The following is a 22647-nucleotide window of genomic DNA, read 5'->3' as shown; positions in this document are numbered from 1 at the left end:
TTGGATTCTCAGGAGAAAGACACCAAGCTGGAGCCTAGATGATCAGTGTGTAGAGAGCCCTCCAAATTTGAGGACATCTGCTTTATATCTGCAGGCAGCTGCATCTACAGATGTGGATATCCGCAGCTCATTGGGTGGACATGGACATGGATACAATTTTTTTTGCACGTAAAACCCCATAAATTTACAGATGTCTGCTTAACATCCATGGATAGCTGCATTCACAGGTGTCAGTGTGGACAGCTGCAGCTCGTTTTTGCATAAAAATGTTGTATCCAAGCAGGGCTCAATCAGTAAGCCCCTGAGAGGACTGAGTCCCAGGGAGGGGGATGAGGAGAAGGCAACTCTTTGAACTACCTGTGAACAGAGCGAATACTGAAAGGGGCCTGCAGACTGGGGGGAATCAGAGGTAGGGTGTTGCACCTGCTTTCAACTGCATGAGCCATGAGGGGGCACCCAGAAAGCAGCCACCCTTGTTACATTCATATGTGCACATGGCTCACCCCACACACCCTATTTGTAACCCACTTACACCGGTCACCCCTCACACTCCTGTACAGGCACCAGATGCCCTCATTCTCACCCCCCTTACCCACCAGTCACTCCTCCCTCACACTCATCCACACGATCCAGCTGCACCTTACTGGCGAAGGACCTGTACCAGAGCTGCCAGCCTGCACAGGAAGGGGGCCATGACACCTCCAGGGCTCGCTCCCATGACCCTCAGTCATTACGAAGGGTAAGATTTTGTCACGGAGGTCTTAGATTCTGTGACATTTAGAGACCTCTGTGACATTTTCTTCTTCAGCTTCATCCTGGTGCCCTGGGGGGGCAGGGGCTGTGCAGCTCTGAGCTGCTGCAGGTGGCAGGGGCTGGACCTGCCAGTCCTTGTCCTCCAGCCAACCCCATTATTCTTTGTAAAAGCCAGACAGGCCATGGGCTTCTGTGAAGTTCTGTTTATGGCGCACTTCCTGTCCCTGACTTTTATTATAAATAACCATGACACAACTTCAGCCTGAGTCGTGACTCTGTTCCAGTCTCGGAGGTGGCAGCTGCGTTGGCTGTCTCTGCCCCTCTCTCTCGCCCAGGCTGGTCACAGCTTCCCTGCCACCTGGGGACATGAAGTCTATGACCCCGGCAAGCTAAGGAAAGCTCTCTCCCTCCTTCTGGGCACAGGCATCAATGCGGTCGCTGTCCACATATCTCCTCCACCTTGCTGTCTGCCTAGCCGCCTTCTCGGAGCACGGTCAGGAGCGTGTGTCCTCTGGCTTCTTTCTGCACATAGAGTCCGTGTCGGGGAGAGTTGGTGGTGGCTCTGATCAGACCCATCTGTCACTGGCTTGGGTTTGTGCAGCCCAGTGGCTCCAAGAACGAGGTTTTCTGGGACCCCCTAGCAGCTCAAGCTCAGAGAGCAAACTGCTGGGCTCCTCGCACCAGGACTGCTGCTCACAGGGAGCCAGACTGGAGGTGCAGGCCATGCTTGTATTTGGGGTTAGCTGCTGACTTGCTTGTGCCTTGTAATGGGGGGTGCCAGGGGCATTTGCTGCACTGACTGAGGTGGCGGCAGGACTGTTCTGCTAGGGGTGTCAACAAGCAGTGGGAACTGGCCCTGTCCTGCTTGGCAGCCTCTGGGGTTAACCATCTCCTGTGTAAAGGGTTTGTCCGCAGCACCATAGCTGGATGGCAGCACTGAATGGTTTTAGCAAGGTTATTTGGAGGCTGTCACTAATTGTTTCTTCCAAGCCTTGGAAACCTAAAAAGCATTTTAGTGTCATGCTTTTACAGGCATGATGAAGCTCTGTGCACCTTTATTCTGAGGCATAGGCCTGTATTGTTTCAGCTGTGTTCAGATTCATATCTCTGCTGCAATATTTTAGTTTTGTTTAGGAAGCTTTTCTGAATATCCAGATCTGTGTCTCCCAGAGCAACCTCCAGGTTCCTGGTACTGTGGAAGGGTTCTAGCAGGTGTGTATTTCTTTGGAGAAGCTTTTTCACAAAGCATTTAAACCAAATAATCTAAGGAATGCCTCTTTGAGGGGTAGAGGCCTCTCTCCAACTTGCTCTCCCATATAGTCTGGATGCTAAGAACACTGTTCAAAGTTGTCCCCTTCCCAGAGACCTTCTCCATCATCGAGACAAGTCTTACGGGCTCCTTTCTCTTCAGTGCTCAGCCCACTTCACCAGGCCCCTCTGTGCAGAGGCAGGTTCTTCCCTCACCCTGCCTGCCTACCCACTTCAGAGCAGAATAAGGCATCATTCTGTTGTACCTGGGCTCTGAGAATCTTTCATTACCAGAGAGAATACAAAGTGATGTCAATTCTGAGACAGCAGGACATTTACCACCCCTCCCCAAACACAATCGCACTGAGCCCCAGGCAGCCAAAGGGGCTCACCCAGTCTTCCACCCTCACTCTTTCACTAGCCCACCTCCACCTCCTGCTCTAACGCTTGCTCACACGGGGCTTTGCTAGCTGACAGACTATTCCAGAGCAGGGGAAGCAAATTCCAAAGTCAAATGCTCCACCAAGAGAAAGCCCTGCCAACAGCACCCATTCTTTGCTGCTGATGGGGCCCTGACTCAGGTGCCGCTGCACGTGCGTGGACCAGGGAAGAGACAAAGCCTTGATAGGAGGCTCCCAAGCCATTCTAGGCTTTACGGAATGTGACTCACTTCAACGAAATGCTGACAATGTTGGGTCCTGTTTCACTAGTTGCCATTGAGGTTGCCAGTCTGCTGCCAAGAGAGTTCTCAAGTTTCTTATGGAAAAGATAAGCTTTAAAATGCAAACCCCATTCGGCCTCTTTCTTGGCCCAACACACAAGCCCTGATGCAGACGGAGCAGGTGCTCCATCCAGTGCCCGCAGTCAGCAGCCGTGCCTGATAGGACACAGGACCTGGCACACCAGAGAGGGACTCTAACACCCACACCAGAGCCTGGTCACACATGCCATGGGAGCTTCTCTGACTTCCTTGCATGGGGACAAGTATGAGAGAGCAGCCGTGTTAGTCTGTAGCTTTGAGAACAACAAGAAGTCCTGAGGCACCTTACAGACTAACAGTGCAGCTGATGAAGCGGGTCTTTGCCCACGAAAGCTCATGCTCCAAAATATCTGTTAGTCTCTAAGGTGCCACAGGACTTTGTGTTGTTCTCTGATTTTCTTGGCTTTCCTTAAAAGAACCTGGGCTGAGATACCTGGGTTGAAGGGTCTCTTGAGGAGACAGAGCCCACAAATAGCAGCTGCCCTACAAATCACAGAGCCACAGAACACTAGAACTGGAAGGGACCTCAAGAGATCAATGAGTCCAGTTCCCTGCTCTCTTGGCAGGACCAAACACCACCTAGATCATCCCTCATAGGTATCTGTCTAGCCTGCTTTGAAATATCTCCAGCGATGGAGATTCCACAACTTCCCTAGGTAACTTATTCCAGTGTTTAACCACCCTGACAGTTAGGAAGCTTTTCATAATGTCCCATCTGAACCTCTCTTGCCACAGTTTAAGCCCGTGGCTCCTTGTCCTGTCCTCAGAGGCCGCAGAACAATTTTTCTCCCTCCTCCTTGTAACCCTCTGTGAGATACTTGAAAACCGCTATCACGTCCCCTCTAAGTCTTCTCTTTTCTGACCTAAACAAGCCCACTTCTTTCAGTCATCCCTCACAGCTCATGTTCTCTAGACCTTTCATCATTCTTGTTGCTCTTCTCTGGACCTTCTCCAATTTCTCCACATCCCTCTTGAAATGAGGTGCCCAGAACTGGACACAATACTCCAGTTGAGGCCTAACGAGTGCTGAGTACAGTGGAAGAATGACTTCTTGTGTCTTGATCACAACACACCTCTTACTGCATCCCAGAATCATGTCTGCTTTCTATGCAGGTATCACACTGTTGACACATATTTAGCTTGTGGTCCACTCTGACCCCTAAATCCCTTTCCGCAGTACTCGTTCCTAGACAGAATGGGAAGCAACTGTCTCTATGAAGCTGACTGTTCCCTCCTAAGTGCAGAACTTTGCCTCCATCCCTATTAAACTTCTTCCTGTTTACCCCAGACCATTTGTCCAGATCATTTTGAATTATGAGCCTGTCCTTCAGATCAGCTGCAACCCCTCTCAGCTTGCTATCATCTGCAAACTTAATAAGAGTACTCTCTATGGCAATATCTAAATTATTGACGAAGATATGGAATAGAAATGGTCCCAAAACAGATCCCTGCAGAACCCCACTTGTTACGCCATTGCAGCGTGACTGCGAACCATTAATAGCTACTCTGAGAACGTTCAGCCAGCCAGTTACGCAGCCACCTTGTAGTGGACCCATCTAAGTTGTATTTGCCTAGTTTATTGGTAAGAAGATCACGTGAGACCGATTCGCCACCATGCTGAGGCCTAAATTCACTCAGGCAGTTCTCCGGTCCTCTCTCTGCAGAAGCCCATCAGTCACATCAAGGTTGCTGAGACTCACCGTGAGCAATGGTCTTTCTGAGCTCTAGCAGGCTGCGGAAGGAGAGTGAGGCAATGTGAGGCTTCCCCCAGCGAGCTGTGTCCTCCTCCACATCCTCCTCAAACTTGATCCAGCGCGCTGTCTCCTTCCAGTGCATTTCCTGGTTCTTATCCACGACCAGCTCATTAAGCTCCACAAATACCTGCCGCCCAGGGTTAAAGCACAGCTGTTCAACTTAACAGTGGTGACGAGCCTCCTCAGCAACACCAGCTCCCACAAACGCTCTCACCTTGTCCTCCCCTTGCTCGGCCAGCCGAGCGGAGAAGACTGGGCCAAGGGACTCTGCTAATTGGCCCAGGTGCAGGACACCTAAAGGAATGGGGGGAGCAATGGTGTCCCCTCACACCCCTTGGTGTATGGAAGATTTGGTGAAGAGAAGCGGTTAGAACAAGTATCCAAGGGACAGCGGGCAAGAGCCACTAGCAATGCACAACACCAGAGCATGGCGCACCGACTCACTGTGACATGCTGCTCCAGAGCACAGTGACCCAGGAGGGAGATGTATGTTCTATACTGCAGTTCTCATGGTCCCTAGTACAAAGATTTCCTCTCTCCCACCAACCACAGGCCACGACAGAAGAGATTCCCTCTGCCGAACTGACCTCCCATCCTGTCCCTCTCAGCAGGGCAGTGCCATTATTGTGCTGCCAACTCCCTTGATTTTGTTGCAATTATCCAGATACTTGATGTGTATCTTAAACCCATCCCTGTTGCAGGGATAATAGTTGTCAGACTCTCCGCATCCATTTTAGAAAGCATGTTTCTAGCCACCCTGGCTTTGCAGAATTCTGAACCCTAAGGCCAGGAGGCAGAGAGCAAACAATCAGAATCCCCACAGTTTTTATTTTTAAAGTCTCCATTTCTAAGCCCCGCTCTTGACTTCGGAGGCCTGACATGATTGGTTGCCACCTGGAGAGGGTCTGACTTGTATACCTCATGGGGCCTCCTGTCCAGCTTTTTCTTCTTCTTCTTCTTTTTGATGGATGGGGTCGCCACCATCTTCCTGCTGGTCCTGATGCTCTGACTCCTAGATGGTTTCTTCACCAGATGCCGCCTCACACCAGGGTTATCTTCAAAGCGGTGGCCTGGATACAAAACAAGTGAGAAAAGATGGATGGTGTGTTTAGTGTAAAGAGCCTGGCAGGCACGAAACATACAGATCTCTCAGCAGCTCTGGTTAGCACTTCCATTACAGCTGGAGCACACTCTAACAAGTCAAGCTCTTGAGGCCTTCCTGGTTTAGCTCTCCATATTTGGCTGTTCCTAGCATTTGTGAATATTCACCAGTTGTGGTGTTGCTTTCCAGGCTGCACTGTGCCTGAGCAGAAATTTGTAAGTCAAAGGTCAAGTACAATGGTTCTCCTGTTCCCGAGTCGGAGGTGAGCGACCAAATCCCACAGACACTTCCCAGGAGAAACAATGTCTTGGGCCCTTCTGGGCCAGCTCCAGTACCTCAGCATGGGGGAATACATGGCAGCTGCCCAACAGGGAAACTGCCCAGACTGAGAAGCCCCTTCAAATGCCCCCATGGCTGTCAGGCACTATCAGTGACTCCAGGACCAGCCTCACAGGGAGGCAATGCCTCAGGCAGGGTAAGAAGCCCTAAGTGCAAGAGTATTTTTGTGCTAATTTTTTTTATTTCCTGTTTCTCTTCTGTTTGTGAGCAAGAGACAAACCTCACTCCAGACACGCTCTCCTGGCTGAGTCTGTGGGTTTTGGCTATAACATGGTGGGAATTAAGCCAGATTGGCCATTGCTGGGAGAGTCTGAAGAGCAGATTGTGTGTCCTTGCAGAGGTTGGGATGTGTGGGGTATATTGTCAAAAGCCATTGCTGTCAGTGTTCCACATGCAAAAGGCCATACAGTGTGTGACTGTGACTAACGTGTAGCACGGTGGGGAGGGACTCCTTGGCCACTACCCAATGACACATGGAAGGATCTATGGCAGTAGAAAACACTGGATGACATGTCGTGTTACACTGTAGGCTTTCATTGCATGATAGTGTAATAGTGCAAACACACCAGGGATGAGAGTGAAGGCTGCACAATTAACTCTAGCAGTGCCTGACTTCTGAGGGATCAGTCACACAGCTTTCATTATTTCTTTCAGGTCTGAGTTGCAACGTTCAGCTGTCTGACTCAAAAAGACACTTGAATAGCAAAGCTGCTAAAGCTGCATTACAGGCTGGTCACTGCACAGTCAGTGCTAGCTGTTACGCCTACACCAGACCTGGCTCCTTCAGTGCCAGAGGTATGAGTAATACCAGAGAAATGAGACAGCAGACAAACTCCCAAGCACCAGGCCTGAACAGTGACAATCCTTTGACTGCATTGGTGCCCGTGACAACCAAAGCTGTGGAGGATATGGCTCCCCCAGATGTTGTTCAAACTCAGATAGAGAAGCGAAAGATTCCTCAGAAGCAGCAGGTGAAAAAACACAATGGAACCGAGAATCTTGTTACAGGCATGCATGAGTCCCAGAAAAAAGTGGATTAGGCCAGTCATGAAGCCCACTGTTTCCTGAATATTCTGTGGGGGTCTGTGGAGCCTGCAAGGGAAGCCAAGATCTATTCCCCCAGAGAGGCTCATCAAGGAAGAAGAGTCATTTTGCTTGAGTCCCCCTCATCTCTCAGGAAAGCCCTGTCTGGGATGAAGGGCAACATTTCTGTGTTATCACCTTTCAGCTGAGACTCAAGAATTTCAACCTTCAGAACATGAAAAGCACCAGACTGAAAAGGAAAGCGATCTTCCCACTGGCACTGCAGTACATCAGCAATGGTTTGTGGCTCTATGCCCCTGTGCCCACAGGAGTGTGGTTTCTGCCAGCCAGGAAAGGTGGTCTCCAGCACCAGGTCAGCCAGGCCACAGCCTTGCTCCTTGGGAATCTGGGTCACTACATTAAAGATATAGGAGATCCATACTGAGCCTCTGGGGATTTTCCCCATTGGCTGCGCAGCTGATGTGAATCCTGCTGACAGCTGGACTCCTCCATATTCCATTACTGGAATATCAGTGAAAGCCAATAACTGAATCAATCAAGCAATCGACCTGCTACTGGTGTTCTGGGAGCTGCACTGCAGGGGGGCTGCGTGTTCTCTCTGCATTTGTGTGTACGAACAGGTGATTGCAAACAGGAGGGAGTTTTGAGAAGGGAGTTTAGAGGAGAAGATGAGAGGGAAGCTAGTCCAATTTTTGCATTGTCTAGAACTTTTGCACAAAAAACTATATCCCAGACTACCATGTTGAGTTTGCCTGACTGTTTACACTTTGATTTCTGAGTGCAGGCGATTTCAGTTTCAGTTACTGTGGCAGTTGGAACTGTGTGCCTGGGATGGGCTGGACTCTTTCCGAGCCCTTGCTCGCCTTTCATCAGCCTTCCTGTGTGACTAAGGAGGGGGAGGCCTGACTGAGGTTCGCAGGCTTTACAAGCAGAGCCAGAGCGATCAGGGGAGCGAAGTGGGCAGGGGGCGGCAGCCAGACCAGTTTTAAGAGGGAGTTTGACAGAGGGGTTCCACTATGGTTAGGAAGATCCGCAGCGCATATGCCAGCCCTGCTCCTGTCTCCTCCACCTGTGCCTGTAGTCGACAGACCTCCCGGACAGGGATGCCTCTACCAGACCCTGGTGTGGTTTTGCAGGGACTGCGACTTGCAATTCCCACCTACTGAAGTCCAGGCTGTGGAGACCACCCAATGGGGAAGGTGTTTTCTGGTAGAAGCTCTCAGGAAGCAGGTGGTGGAGCTACAGGAGGAGGTGGCCAGGCTTAGGAGTCTTAGACCCCAGGAGCTATTCCTGGAAAGTATTCGCGTGGAGGTGGCGGCTGCGGTTAAGGCAGCTGTCCCACCACACAAGAGCGCTGACACACCATCAGGGGAGGTGGAGATGGCCCAGGGGGACACTGGCAGCTGGTCACTTCCAGCAGCAGGCCGTGCTCCACTCCTGCTCCCAATCCTCCCACTGTGGTACTGGGAAACCGTTACGCCATTCTGGATATGGGAGATACAGGAGATAAGGAATCACCTCCTCCAGGTGACTCAGAGAGGCCTTGTACCCCCAAGGCTGGGGGGCTGCTGCCACCACTATGAGATGTTTCTTAACACAGGTTAGTGGTGGTAGGAGACTCTCTTCTGAGGGGGATGGAGGCGCCCATTTGTTGCCTTGACATGTCATCCCGGGAGGTATGCTGCCTGCCTGGAGCCCGTATCCGAGACGTTACAGAGGCGTCGTCGAGGATTATCTGACCCTCTGACTACTACCCCATGCTACTCATCTGTGTGGGCACGAATGATACTGCAAGGTATAACCTTGAGCAGATCATGGGTGACTACAGGGCTCTGGGAGTACAGGTGAAGGAGTCGGGAGTGCAGGCGGTGTTCTCCTCAATCCTTCCTGTCCAGGGTAGGGGCCCAGGCAGAGACAGGTGCATTCTGGAGGTGAATGCCGGGCTGCAAGGATGGGGGTGTCGCCAAAAGCACTTTGACTTCCTCGATCATGGGATGCTGTTCCAGGAAGTACTGCTAAGCAGGGATGGGGTTCACCTTTTGAGGAATGGGAAGGACGTGTTTGGATCGAGACTGGCTAACCTAGTGAGGAGGGCTTTAAACTAGGTTAAATGGGTGACCAAAGCCCACAGGTAAGTAAAAACCTGAACACCTGGGAGTCCTGTAGGTAGGGACTGTTGAATTGAGTAAATGCATGGTTACACAGGTGGAGTCGGACAGAGGACTTTGGATTCTGCAGTGATGGGATGCTGTTCCAGGCACAAAGATTATTGGGAAGAGATGGGGTCTACCTAACCAAGAGAGGAAGGAGCATCTTCGCAAGTAGGTTTGCAAACTCAGCGAGGAGAGCTTTAAACTAGGTTCACTGGGGGAAGGTGACCAAGACCCTGTGGGTAGAAAGGAACTTGGAGGCTGGGAACAAATGCAAAGAGGAATGTACAACAAAAGTGGACCCTTGGTTCGAGTAGTGAGGGCGGGGAGATCGACTGGTTATCTAAGGTGTTTGTACACCAATGCCAGAAGCCTGGGTAACAAGCAGGAGGAATTAGAAGCCCTGGCCCAGTCCAAGAACTATGACTTGACTGGAATAACAGAGACTTGGTGGGATGACTCGCATGACTGGAGCGCTGCCATGAAAGGATATAAACTGTTCAGGAAGAACAGGCAAGGGAGAAAAGGAGGAGGAGTTGCACTGTATGTAAGAGAGCACTATGATTGCTTGGAACTCCAGTACATAGAGGGAGAAAAGCCTGTTGAGAATCTACGGGTCAAGCTTAGCGGTGTAGGCAACACTGGAGATGTGGTGGTTGGTGTCTGCTACAGGCTGCCAAAATCAGGATGATGAGGTAGATGAGGCTTTTTTTAGGCAACTGAGATAACGAGGCCCAGATTGTTGGCTCTCGTTATTGTGGGGAACTTCAAATACCTTGACATCTGTTGGGAGACCAATACGGCGGTACACAAGCAGTCCAGGAAGTTTCTGGAGAATGTTGGGGATCACTTCTTGGTACAAGTGCTGAAGGACCCGACCAGAGGTCATGCGCAGCTCGACCTGCTGCTTACAAACAGGGAGGAACTAATATGGAAGGTAGAGGTGGGGGACAACCTGGGAGGCAGTGATCACGAGATGGCAGACTTCAGGATCCTGACCAAAAGAAGGAAAGAGAGCAGCAAATTGCACACCTCGGACTTCAGAAAAGCAGACTTTGACTCCTTCAGGAACCTGATGGGCAGAATCCCTTGGGATGCTACCATGAAGGGAAAAGGAGTCCACGAAAACTGGCAGTATTTTAAGGAAGCCCTATTGAAGGCGCAGAAAGAAACTGTCCCGATGCGCAGCAAGAGAAGTAAATGTGGTAGGAAACCAGAGTGGCTTACTGGGGAAATCCTTGGAAAACTTAGGCACAAAAAGGGAGCTTACAAAAAGTGAAAACTTGGACAGATGTCTAGGGAGGGGTATAAACGTATAGCTCGAGAATGCAGGGCAGTTATCAGGAAGGCAAAAGCACAACTGGAATTGAGACTCGCGAGGAGTGTGAAGGATAACAAGAAAAGTTTCTACAGGCATGTTACCAAGAAGAAGGTGATCAGAGAGGGCGTGGGGCCCCCACTGGATGAGGGAGGTAACCCAGTGACAGATGATGGAGGGAAAGCTGAAGTATTTAATGCTTTCTTTGCCTCTGTCTTCACGGACAAGGACAGCTCCCAGACTAGGGCGATAGGTGATGCACTGTGGGAAAAGGGTGGACAGCCTTCGGTGGGGAAAGAACAGGTTAGGAGCTATCTAAAAAAGCTAAATGTACATAAATTGAGGGGCCCGGACCTAATTCATCCTAGGATTCTGAGGGAATTGGTGTACGTTGTTGACGAGCCCTTGGCCATTATCTTTGAAACATCATGGAGATCGGGAGAGATCCCGAATGATTGGAAAAAGGCAAATGTAGTGCCCATCTTTAAAAAAGGGAAGAAGGATGATCCAGGGAACTATAGGCCGGTCAGTCTTACATCAGTCCCAGGAAAAATCATGGAGGGGCTCCTCCAGGAAGTCATTTGAGGCACTTGGATGAGGGGAGAGTGATCAGGAATAGTCAGCATGGATTCATGAAGGGCAAGTCATGCCTGACCAATCTGATTAGTTTCTACAATGAGATAACTGGCTCTGTGGGTAGGGGAAAAAAAATCAATGGATGTGATTTATCTTGACTTTAGCAAAGCTTTTGATACAGTCTCCCACAATATTCTTGTCAGCAAGTTAAAGGAATGTGGACTGGATAAATGGACGGTAAGATGGATAGAAAGCTGGCTAGAAGGTCAGGTCCAGAGGGTGGTGATCAACGGCTCGATGTTGGGATAGTGGTCAGTTTCTAGTGGAGTGCCCCAAGGTTCGATTCTGGGTCCTGTTCTGTTCAACGTATTTATCAATGACCTGGGTGAGGGCTAGACTGCACCTTCAGCAAGTTTGTGGATGCCACTAAGCTGGGGGAGAGGTAGATATGCTGGAGGGTAAGGACAGGGTCCAGACAGACTTAGACAAATTGGAGGACTGGGCTGCAAGAAATCTGATGAGGTTCAATAAGGACAAGTGCAGAATCCTGTACTTGGGCCGGAAGAATCCCAAGCATTGTTACAGGCTGGGGTCCGACTGGCTCGGTAGTAGTTCTGCAGAAAAGGACCTGAGAGTTGTAGTGGACGAGCAGATGGACATGAGTCAACAGTGTGACGTTGTAGCCAAGAAGGCTAATGGCATATTAGATTGCACCAAGAGGAGCATTGCCAGTAGATCCAGAGAAGTGATTATTCCTCTTCATTCAGCTTTGGTGAGGCCGCATCCAGAGTACTGTGTCCAGTTCTGGGCCCCCAATTATAGGAAGGATGTGGATACACTGGAGAGGGTCCAGCAGGGGGCAACCAAAATAATTAGGGGGCTGGAGCATATGACTTATGAAGAAAGGTTGAGGGAATTGGGACTGTTTAGTCTGCAGAAGAGAAGACTGAGGGGGGACTTGATAACAGCCTTCAACTTACTGAAGAGAGGCTGCAAAGAGGCTGTTCACAGTGGTCACAGATGGTAGACGACGGAACAGTGGTCTTAAGTTGCGGTTGGAAAGGTCCAGGTTGAACATTAGGAAAAACTTTTTCACTAGGAGGGTGGTGAAGCATTGGAATGGTCTACCCAGGGAAGTAGAGGAGTCTCCATCCCTGGAGATGTTTAAGTCTCAGCTCGACAAAGCCCTGGCGGGGCTGATCTGATGGGTTTGGTCCTGCTTAGAGCAGGTGGCTGGACTCGATGGCTTTTTTAGTTCTCTTTCAGTCTCTATTGTTCTATGATTCTATGATCAAAAATGTGCACACCTGGACTGAGGAGGAGATGGATGCAGGAGACAGACATCTTGAGAGTCTCTGGGTTAAGTTAAAAGGGATAAAAAACTAATGTGATGTCGTGATAGGGATCTACTACAGACCACCTAGCCAGGGAGAAGTAGCAGATGAGACTTTCTCTAAACAATTAACAAAACTATCAAAAACACAGAACTTGGGGGTGATGAGGAACTTCAACTACCCAGACGTATGTTGGGAAACTAATACTGTGAGGCACAGAATATCCAGAAAGTTTTTAGACTGCATGGATGAGTTTTTTTATTTCAGAAGGTGGGAAAAGCTACTGCGGGGAAGCAGTTCTAGATTTGAAAGCAAGAGCAAGGACAGGATAGGCCCCCTACTCAGTGAGGAGGGAGAAACAATAATCAGGAAACTTGGAAATGCCAGAGGTGCTTAATGACTTCTTTTTTTCGGTCTTCACCAAGAAAGCTGATGCAGAAATGCCTAACAATGCACACTAGTGGGAAGAGGGTAAGTTTAGAGGACAAAATACATAAAGAACAAGTTAAAAATTACTTAGAAAACTTAGATGTCTTCAATTCACCAGGGCCTGAAGAAATGCAGCCTAGAATACTTGAGGAGCTGATAGAAGAGGTTTTTGAGCCTTTAGCTATCATTTCTGAAAATTCCTGGACGTCGGGAGAGATTCCAGAAGACTGGAAAAGTGTAAACACAGTGCCCATCTATAAAAAGGGGAAAAAAGAACAACCCAGGAAACTACAGACCAGTCAGTTTGACTTCTGTGCCGGGAAAAGTAATAGAGCAAATAATTAAGGAATTCATCTGTAAACATCTGGATGACAATAAAGTGATAGGTAACAGCCAGCAGAGATTCATAAAGAACAAATCATGCCAGACCAATCTGATAGCTTTTTTTGACAGCATAACAAGTCTTGTGGATAAGGAAGAGGAGATGGATGTGGTATACCTAGACTTTAGTAAGGCATTTGACATGGTCTCGCACGATGATCTTATCAATAAACTAAGTAATACAACTTAGATGTGGCCACTATAAGGTGGATGCATAACTGGCTGGATAACCCTTCTCAGAGACTAGTTATTAATGGTCTGCAGTCACACTGGAAGGGCATAACAAGTGGGGTTCCACAGGGGTCAGTTTTGGCACCGGTTCTATTCAATATCTTGATTGACGATTTAGATATTGGCATATAGAGTATGCTTATTAAATCTGCAGATGATACCAAGATGGGAGGGGTTGCAATTGTTTTGAAGGATAGGCTCATAATCCAGAATGATCTCGACAAATGGAAGAAATGGTCTGAAGTAAACAGGATTAAGTTTAATAAAGACAAATGCAAAGTATTTTGCTTAGGAAGACCCAATCAGCTTCATACATGTAGAATGGGAAGCGACTGCCTAGGAATGAGTACTGCGGAAATGGACTTATGTGTCATAGTGGACAACAAGCTAAATATGAGTCAACAGTGTGATGCTGTTGCCAAAAAAACAAACATGATTCTGTGATGTATTAATGAGAGCGTTGTGAGCAAGACCTGGGAAGTCATTCTTCCACTGTACTCAGCACTCATTAAGCCTCAACTGAAGTACTGTGTCCAGTTCTGGGAGCCACATTTCACGAGGGATGTGGAGAAATTGGAGGAAGTCCAGAGAAGAGCAACAACAATGATTAAAGGTCCAAAGAACATGAGCTGTGAGGGATGACTGAAAGAAGTGGGCTTGTTTAGGTCAGAAAATAGAAGACTTAGAGGGGACGTGATAGCTGTTTTCAAGTACCTCAAAGAGGGTTTCAAGGAGGGAGAAAAATTGTTCTCCTTGGCCTTTGAGGACAGGACAAGGAGCAATGAGCTTAAACTGCAGCAAGGGAGGTTTAGATTAGACATTAGGAAAAACTTCCTAACCGTCAGGGTGATCAAACACTGGAATAAATTGTTTAAGGAGGTTGTGGGATCTCTATCGTGGGAGATATTTCAGAGCAGGTTAGACAGACTCCTATCGGGGATGGTCTAGATGGTATTTGGTCCTGCCAAGAGAGCAGGGAACTGGACTTGATGACTTCTTGAGGTCCCTCCCAGTTCTAGTGCTCTGTGATTCTATGGTTTCAATATTTGTATGGCGTGTGTCTGGGGACGAACAGCCTTTGTGTGTGACTGCGCTTTATGAATACAGATGTGATGCAAATGCGTGTGAAAATAAGCATGTGGCTGGCACGAGTGAAATGAACATGTGTGATCTGTGTGAGGTGATGGCATGAGTTGTGGCTGCACCTTTTAGCACTATGTTCACAAGGCACATACCAAGCTGACTGCCTGATGCATAAAATTCTACACCTCTAACCCTGGAGAATATAAGCCTCATTAAGAGTGTGTCTGCATTACCAGCTGGACCTGCAGGCAACGACTGCTCCAGCGGGGACTGATAGGCAATACATCTACTGCTGATCTCTCTCAGTGTGGACTACAGTACTCCTGTTGACATGCTGCTGTTAAGACTGAAGTAAACAAAACCTAGGTGTGTTGACTTGAGCTACATTAGTCACACAGCTGAAGTTGCAGTAGCGTAGGGCAGTCCCACTTCTCCCAATATGCCCATGACACAGGGAGAGATTATTTATCCCCATGGAACAGGTGACCATGGGGCCCAGCAAGCCTGAGATCACACAGGAATCTCCAATTGGAAAATCCCAACCCAACAGCAGGGGCAGCATTTTGCACTGGTCACTTAAGGAACAGCCCCAGACTTCACATCCTCGAGGTGACAGAAGCTTGGAGAGCCATAACGAGGCCCTGCCTGTGAGACTGAAAAGGCTAAGCCTCTTATTAGCCCCCCAGTGACCTCTTGTAGTCAATGAGTACAAGGGGGCAGATGATGGAGCATGGCAAGTCCTGCACAAGGGCGTTCAGGATCCGCGAACAATTCCCCATTAATACTGGCTTCTCAGATCTCTTTGAAAGAAAGCACTGGAAGCCCTCCGACAATTCCACTGCCCCAAAAGGAGCCTTGGATGTATTGTGATGCCCCATGGTCAGCAGTAGATTATCAGCTAAGGCTTGTCTAAACAGAGGCTTAATGCATGACAAGCGCAAAGCCCATCATGCACTACGTGAGTAGCGTCCAAAAGAAATTTAACTGATTGCCACAGGACATCCCCTCCCAGTCAGGCTGCAGCTGATGGAGAAAAAAGACCAGATTTACAATTGTGACCTCTGATTTTAGGTGCTGGACTTTAGATACCTTGAACTTGTTTTGTGAATAACTGGAGTGCTCAAAACTCTAACGGAAGCCACTGGGAGCCCTTCTGAAAAACAGGGCCTGAGATGCCTGAGTCTCGGTTCCTTACTGAGATACCCCAAACCAGCGGCTGTTTCTGAAAGATGTAGGTCCTTCTTTGTATGCTGAATACGTAAGCCCTGTCAGCTACCTTCCACTGTTCTGACCATGGGGCAACACGATGCTAAGGAAGTATGGATTGGATACATGGACTGCAAGATGGATAGAAAGTTGGCTAGATGATCAAACCCAAAGGGTGGTGATTAATGGCTCAATGTCTGGAGGTCATTTTCAAGTGGGGTGTGTGATGGAGTGGGGGGAGTGCATGTGTGAGCCAGGCTGGATGTGAGAAGCAAGCAGAGAAGCTCCCAGTGGCTAAGGATGACCCTGGGGCTACAACTGGCAGGTAACACCTCTGCCCTGGACAAAGAGGAGGGAGGAGCCGAGCTGGGTTTTTGAATCGAGGGCGGCAGTTAGAGGCTGGGGGAAGAGGAGCTGGAAGGCAGCCAGCCTAAGGCGGGGGAAAGCTACACCCCAGAGGGGCACCCCTCGGGGTCTTCTCCCCAGGACGGGTTGGAAGGACTGTCTCTGACTGCTGTGCTGTCGCTTCTGAGAGAAACTGGGCATCTGTTGCCTAATAAACCTCCTGTTGTACCTGCTGAGAGTCACTCCTGTCAACGGACGGGGTGCAGTCCAGGGGGACTGAACCCCATCACACTGCTGTCAGATGCACTGCACCCACAGATGAGATCCCAGCAGTGGCTGACTGAGCGCAAGAGAAGGAAGGAGCTTCACAAGAGCCAGAGGGGGAACAGAGCAAGTCCTGCAGCTGCTGCTGGTGAGTGGATACTCCGGGAGACAGCGGGGAGATGGATTATACCCGACTCCTGAAGGCAGAGCTAGCGGGGCTGTGCAGAGAGAGGGGCCTGACCGTGGGGAAGGCGACCAAGGCCCAGCTGATAGCCCAGCTGGAAGAGAATGACGGATCCGGGGGGGCAGAGCCTGTCCCGGCAGAAAGTGGCCAGTCCGCCTCGGGAAGCATTTCAGATTCTCCAACAGGAGCGGGGGCTCGACGCCGTGAGACACACACGGTGCCTGCCAGGTCGCTCTCAGCTAGCGGTAGTCCATCGTGGGCAGAGTCCCCCGCCGCAGAGCTGCGACAGCTGGAGCTCGAGGTGAGATTAAAGGAACTGGAAGCCCAGGAACGGCAGAGGGAACGTGAGCGCCAGGAACGGGAAAGAGAGCGTGAGCACGAGCACGAACACCAGCTACAAGAGAGACAGCGGGAGGAGAGAGAGCGAGAGCGGGAGCATGAGCGGGCCATGGCAGAGGCGAGGCGCCAAGAGGCCCGAGCTGTGGTAAGTGGGGAGAGGGCCAGACGGCTCAGGGTGGCCAGTCACTTGGAGACGCGCATGCTGGCCCAGTGTCAGGACCCAGGGGACATGGACGAGTTCCTTACTGCCTTTGAGCGAGACTGTGAGACCCAGGGGACATGGACAAGTTCCTTACTGCCTTTGAGCGAGACTGAGAGTTGCATGAGGTTCCCCAAGCTGAGTGGCTCCGGCACCTCACCCTCTTGCTGGGCCAGAAGGCCGCAGCGGTGCTCAGCCACCTGGAGGGGCTGCAGCCAGGGGACTATGAACGGGTCAAACAGGCCCTGCTGCATAAGTTCGGGCTGACTCGGGAGATGTACAAAAAGAAGTTCCAGGAGGCGCAGAAGAGGCCAGAGGAAACCCATGTAGATACAACCGCCCACCTGAGGCAATACTACCGGAAGTGGGTGTTCGGAATGGGAGTCCAGTCCGTAGAGGACCTGATCGAGCTGGCGGTCCTGGAGCGATTCTACGAGATGTGCTCACCTGACCTGAGGGTGTGGCTCGTGGACCGGAGGCCTGGGGATTCACACAATGCAGGGAAACTGGCAGATGACTTCACAAACAACCGGGCCAGGTTTGAAAGTGAGCCACACAAAGAGGGAGTCCCGGAGGGAGAGGGAGTCCCGGAGAGACCGAGAATCTCAGAGAGACCGGTTCCTGACCGTACGACAGAGGGGACCACCTCTTGGGCGAGCCCAGGAAAGAGGCCAGCCACCCACCCCACAGAGAGCCAAGCAGAGCCTGGACAGAGCAGCCAGCCCGAGGGACGCAACAAGACCCGGGCTGTTATCGCTGTGGGCGAAAGGGGCATAGAGCAGCCCAGTGCCCCAAGCTCCCAGACAGATTGAGCAGGCTGGGGGGTCATGGAGTCAACTGGGTGGAGTCCCAGAAGCCAGAGGGGCTGGCGACCAAGGCGGGTGGTGCTGACAATGGGCACTCGGATTGGGCCGAGTCCGCCCCACAGACCAGCTCCTCAGGGGGACCAAATACTCAGAGGTCAGTTTACAGAGTAGGGGCGGCACTACCTCTGTGGAGCAAGTGTCTCAAACACCTCGAGGTAGACAGGAAAAAAATCACAGGGTTCTGGGACACAGGCGCTGATGTGACACTGGCCCGACCCGGGGTGGTGGCACCGGGCCGCATGATAACCAATTCCCACCTGACGATAATAGGAATTGATGGGACCCCTTTCAAGGTGCCCATGGAGAGGGTGCATCTGAAATGGGGGAACAAGGAAGGCCCTAAGGAGGTGGGCGTGCACAGCCATTTGCCGGCGGATGTACTGATGGGGGCTGACCTGGAGAACTGGCCGGGTGAACGCCCTCATGCCCTGGTCCTGACCTGTAGCCAAAGAAAACGAGGGGTGCGCTCCCCAGATTCAGGGGTACAGGCCCAGCCAAAGTCACAGGAGCCACAGGGGCCAATCCTGAGAGAAAGGGGGCCCCCAAAAACCAGATCTCACAGGCCAGGGGTGCTGGAGCCAGGCAGGGATGGGGAAGTAGCATCCGCCCCTGCCCCAGCCGAAGAGTTCCAGGCAGAGCAGCAGAGAGACCCCTCCTTGCAGAAGCTGAGGGAACTGGACAGTCTCAGCCCAGCTCCCCAGCTGGGGGTGGGCTGCAGAGAGAGATTCCTGTGGGAAAAGGGATTCCTGTACCGGGAATGGGCTCCCAGATGCAAAGCGGAGCCATGGAAGGTCCAGAGGCAACTGGTGGTTCCCCAAAAGTACCGGCGCAGGTTGCTGTACCTAGCCCATGATGTCCCGCTCGCGGGACACCAGGGGATCCACTGCACCAGGAGAAGGTTGTAACAGAACTTTTTTTGGCCTGGGATCTTTGCGGCTGTCCATCTATATTGTCTGTCCTGCGACCCCTGCCAGAGGGTGGGGAAGACCCGGGACAAGGGGAAAGCTGCCCTGAGGCCACTCCCCATCATAGAGGAGCCTTTCCAGAAAGTGGCTATGGACATAGTGGGCCCCTTCAGCAAGGCAACACGTTCAGGGAAGAAATATATTTTGGTAGTGGTAGATTTTGCCACGCGATACCCAGAAGCAGAGGCTGTGACCTCTGTGGACGCTGACACCGTGGCGGATGCACTGCTGTCCATTTTCAGCAGAGTGGGGTTCCCCAAGAAGGTCCTCACAGATCAGGGGTCCAACTTCATGTCGGCCCTGCTGCAAAGCTTCTGGGACAAGTGTGGGGTCCGGCACACCTGGGCCACAGCCTACCACCCGCAGACCAATGGGCTGGTGGAGAGGTTCAATGGGACTCTGGAGCAGATGCTGAGAACCTTCATGAATCAATACCCCCATGACTGGGACAAGTACTTACCCCACCTGCTGTTTGCATACAGGGAGGTGCCCCAGGAATCCACGGGGTTCTCCCCGTTTGAGCTGCTGTACGGAAGGAGGGTACGGGGACCCTTGGACTTGCTCAGAGCAGAGTGGGAGGGGACGGCCTCTCCTGCAGGGAGAGTCAGTGGTACAGTATGTACTGACCTTCCGGGAAAAACTCACCGAGCTCATGGGCCTGGCCAGGGAGAACCTCTCCGTGGCCCAAAGGAAGCAAAAGGTCTGGTATGATCGTAACGCCCGGACCCGAGCCTATGGCACCGGGGACCAAGTGATGGTCCTTGTACCTGTGCAGCGGAACAAGCTGCAAGCGGCCTGGGATGAGCCCTTCAAGGTCATCAAGCAGCTAAATGACGTGAATTATGTGGTGGAACTGTCCAACCGGGCCCACAGCCACCGGGTCTATCATGTGAACATGATGAAACCTTACTGGGACAGAGAGAACTTGGTGCTGGCCGTGTGCAGACACTGGGAGGGGCAAGGGGATGATCCCTTGGTGGATTTGCTCACAAGGACTGAAGCCGGCTCCTTGCTGGAGTCTATTCCCCTCTCAGACCAGCTGACCCCTGCCCAGCAGACGGAGATCAAGGAGGTGCTGCATTCACACCAACAGCTGTTCTTGGACAGACCCGGACGCACTGACCTGGCTGTCCACCGAATAGAGACAGGCACCCACGCCCCTATCAAGTGTGTGCCATTCAGAGCCACAGGGAGGATGGCTCAGGACATAGAGGGGGAGGTTGAAGACATGCTGGCTCTGGGGGTGATCCAACCCTCCTCCAGCCCCTGGGCCTCTCCCGTGGTGTTAGTCCCTAAAAAAGATGGGTCTGTTCGGTTTTGTGTGGACTATCCCAAGCTTAACGCCATCACCGTATCGGATGCCTACCCCATGCCCAGGCCTGATGACCTTTTAGACAAGCTGGGGGGAGCCTGTTACCTCACCACGGGGTACTGGCAAGTGCCATTAGACCAAGATGCCCGGCTCAAGTTGGCTTTCATCACCCCTGTGGGGCTCTACGAGTTCCTGGTCCTGCCCTTTGGCCTCAAGGGGGCACCCGCTACCTTCCAGCGTCTGGTGGACCAGCTAGTGAAAGGGATGGAGAGCTTTGCCCTGGCGGACGTGGAAGGACCATGTGTCCCAGGTCAAGCAGGTGCTGGACCGACTCCAGAAGGCTGGTCTGACTATCAACGCAGGGAAGTGCAAGGTGGGAATGGCTGAGGTGACCTACCTGGGCCACAAGGTGGGCAGCGGCTGCTTAAAGACAGAGCCAGCTAAAGTGGAGGCTGTCAGAGATTGACCAACACCCCAGACTAAGAAACAAGTCCAGGCCCTCATTGGGATGGCGGAGTACTACCGGAGGTTTGTGCCCCACTTTAGCTCCATCGCAGCCCCCCTCACGGAGCTGTGTAAAAAGGGAAAGCCTGACAAGGTGGTCTGGACCGAGCAGTGCCAAGAGGCCCTCTGCGCGCTGAAGGAGGCTCTGGTCAAGGCCCCAGTGCTGGCAAATCCAGACTTCAACAAACCCTTCCTGGTGTTCACTGATGCCTCAGACGTGGGGCTGGGGGCGGTGCTAATGCAGGTGAATGACAAAGGGGAGAAACACCTCATTGTGTACCTGAGCAAGAAGCTGCTGCTGCCCCGGGAGCAGAACTACGCAGCCATAGAGAAGGAATGTCTGGCCATGGTGTGGGCGCTGGGGGAGCTGCAGCCGTACCTGTTTCGACGGCGTTTCACCGTGTACACCAATCACTCACCCCTGACCCGGCTGCATCACATGAAAGGGGCCAATGCCAAGCTGCTGCGGTGGAGTCTGCTCCTGCAAGACTACGACATGGAGGTGGTCCATGTGAAGGGGAACAACACCACCATAGCTGATGCCCTGTCACGCAGGGAGGGCCCCGAACTTCCCCAGGTCACTTGCTAAGTGACCCTGCTCAGTTCGGTCTGGAAGGGGGGAGAGATGTGATGGAGTGGGGGGAGGGCATGTGAGAGTCAGGCTGGATGTGAGAAGCAAGCAGAGCAGCTCCCAGTGGCTAAGGATGACCCTGGGGCTACAACTGGCAGGTAACACCTCTGCCCTGAACAAAGAGGAGGGAGGAGCCAAGCTGGGTTTTTGAATCGGGAGCGGCAGTTAGAGGCTGGGGGAAGAGGAGCTGGAAGGCAGCCAGCCTGAGGAGGGGGAAAGCTACACCCCACAGCAGCACCCCTCGGGGTCTTCTCCCCAGGACGGGTTGGAAGGACTGTCTCTGACTGCTGTACTGTCGCTTCTGAGAGAAACTGGGCATCTGTTGCCTAATAAACCTCCTGTTATACCTGCTGAGTGAGAGTCACTCCTGTCAGCGAATGGGGTGCAGTGCAGGGGGACCCCTGAACCCCATCACAGGGTGCCCCAGGGATCAGTTCTAGGTTTGGTATTGTTCAACATCTTTATTAATGACCTAAATGAGGGGACAAATTGCACTCTCAGCAAATGTGTGGATCACACTAACCTAAGGGGACGCGTAGATATGTTGGAGGGTAGAGACAGGGTCCAAAGTGACCTAGATAAATTGGAGGATTGGGCCAAAAGAAATCTGATGAGGTTCAAGGAGGACAAATGGTTATAAATTGTTTAGGAAGGACAGACGGGAGAAAAGGAGGAGGATTTGAGCTCTATGTGAGGGAGCAGTATGACTGCTCAGAGCTCCAGTATGAGGAAGGAGAAAATCCAATTGAGTGTCTTTGGGTTAAGCTTAGAGGTGGAAGTAAGAGAGGTGATGTTGTAGTTGGTGTCTGTTATAGACCGTCAGATCAGGGAGAGGAGATAGATGAGGCTTTCTTCAGGGAGCTTAGTGAAGCTTCCAAATCACAGGCCCTGGTTCTCATGTGAGACTTTAATCATCCGGACATTAGTTGGGAGACCAATACATCAGCACACAGACAATCTAGGAAGTTTTTGGAGAATGCTGGGGATAACTTCTTGGTACAAGTGCTGAAGGAACCGACCAGGACCCGTGCGCAACTTGACCTGTTGCTCACAAACAGGGAAGAACTAGTAGAAGAAATAGAAGTGTGAGGGAACCTAGCCTGCAGTGACCATGAGATCATAGATTTCAGGATCCGGACGAAAGAAGGGTGAGCAGTAACATACAGACCCTTGATTTCAGAAGAGCAGACTTTGACTCCCTAAGATACCAGATAAGTAGGATCCCTTGGGAAATGAAGATGAAGGGGAAAAGAGTTGAAGAGAACTGGAAGTATTTTAAAGAAGTCTTACGGAAGGCACAGGAACAAACAATCCCACTGCGTAGTAAGAA

At 51.4% G+C, this 22647-nt stretch overlaps 1 protein-coding gene across 1 annotated transcript in view; it reads right to left on the bottom strand.

Moving 5' to 3' along the window:
• SLC4A3 (solute carrier family 4 member 3) overlaps positions 1-22647 on the bottom strand; it is a 115319-nt gene that overhangs the window by 65117 nt on the left and 27555 nt on the right. The window contains exons 8-9 of the mRNA XM_075001648.1: positions 5434-5585; positions 4462-4642 (exon numbers count right to left, since the gene is read on the bottom strand). Coding sequence (XP_074857749.1) covers positions 4462-4642; positions 5434-5585 — 333 coding nt within the window. The remainder of the gene's footprint in view (positions 1-4461; positions 4643-5433; positions 5586-22647) is intronic.

This window comes from Carettochelys insculpta, chromosome 8 (genome assembly GCF_033958435.1).
Source record: "Carettochelys insculpta isolate YL-2023 chromosome 8, ASM3395843v1, whole genome shotgun sequence".
Lineage (NCBI taxonomy): Eukaryota > Metazoa > Chordata > Testudines > Carettochelyidae > Carettochelys > Carettochelys insculpta.
The sequence above is the reverse complement of the archived record's forward strand: the minus strand, read 5'-3'. Positions and strand labels throughout refer to the sequence as shown.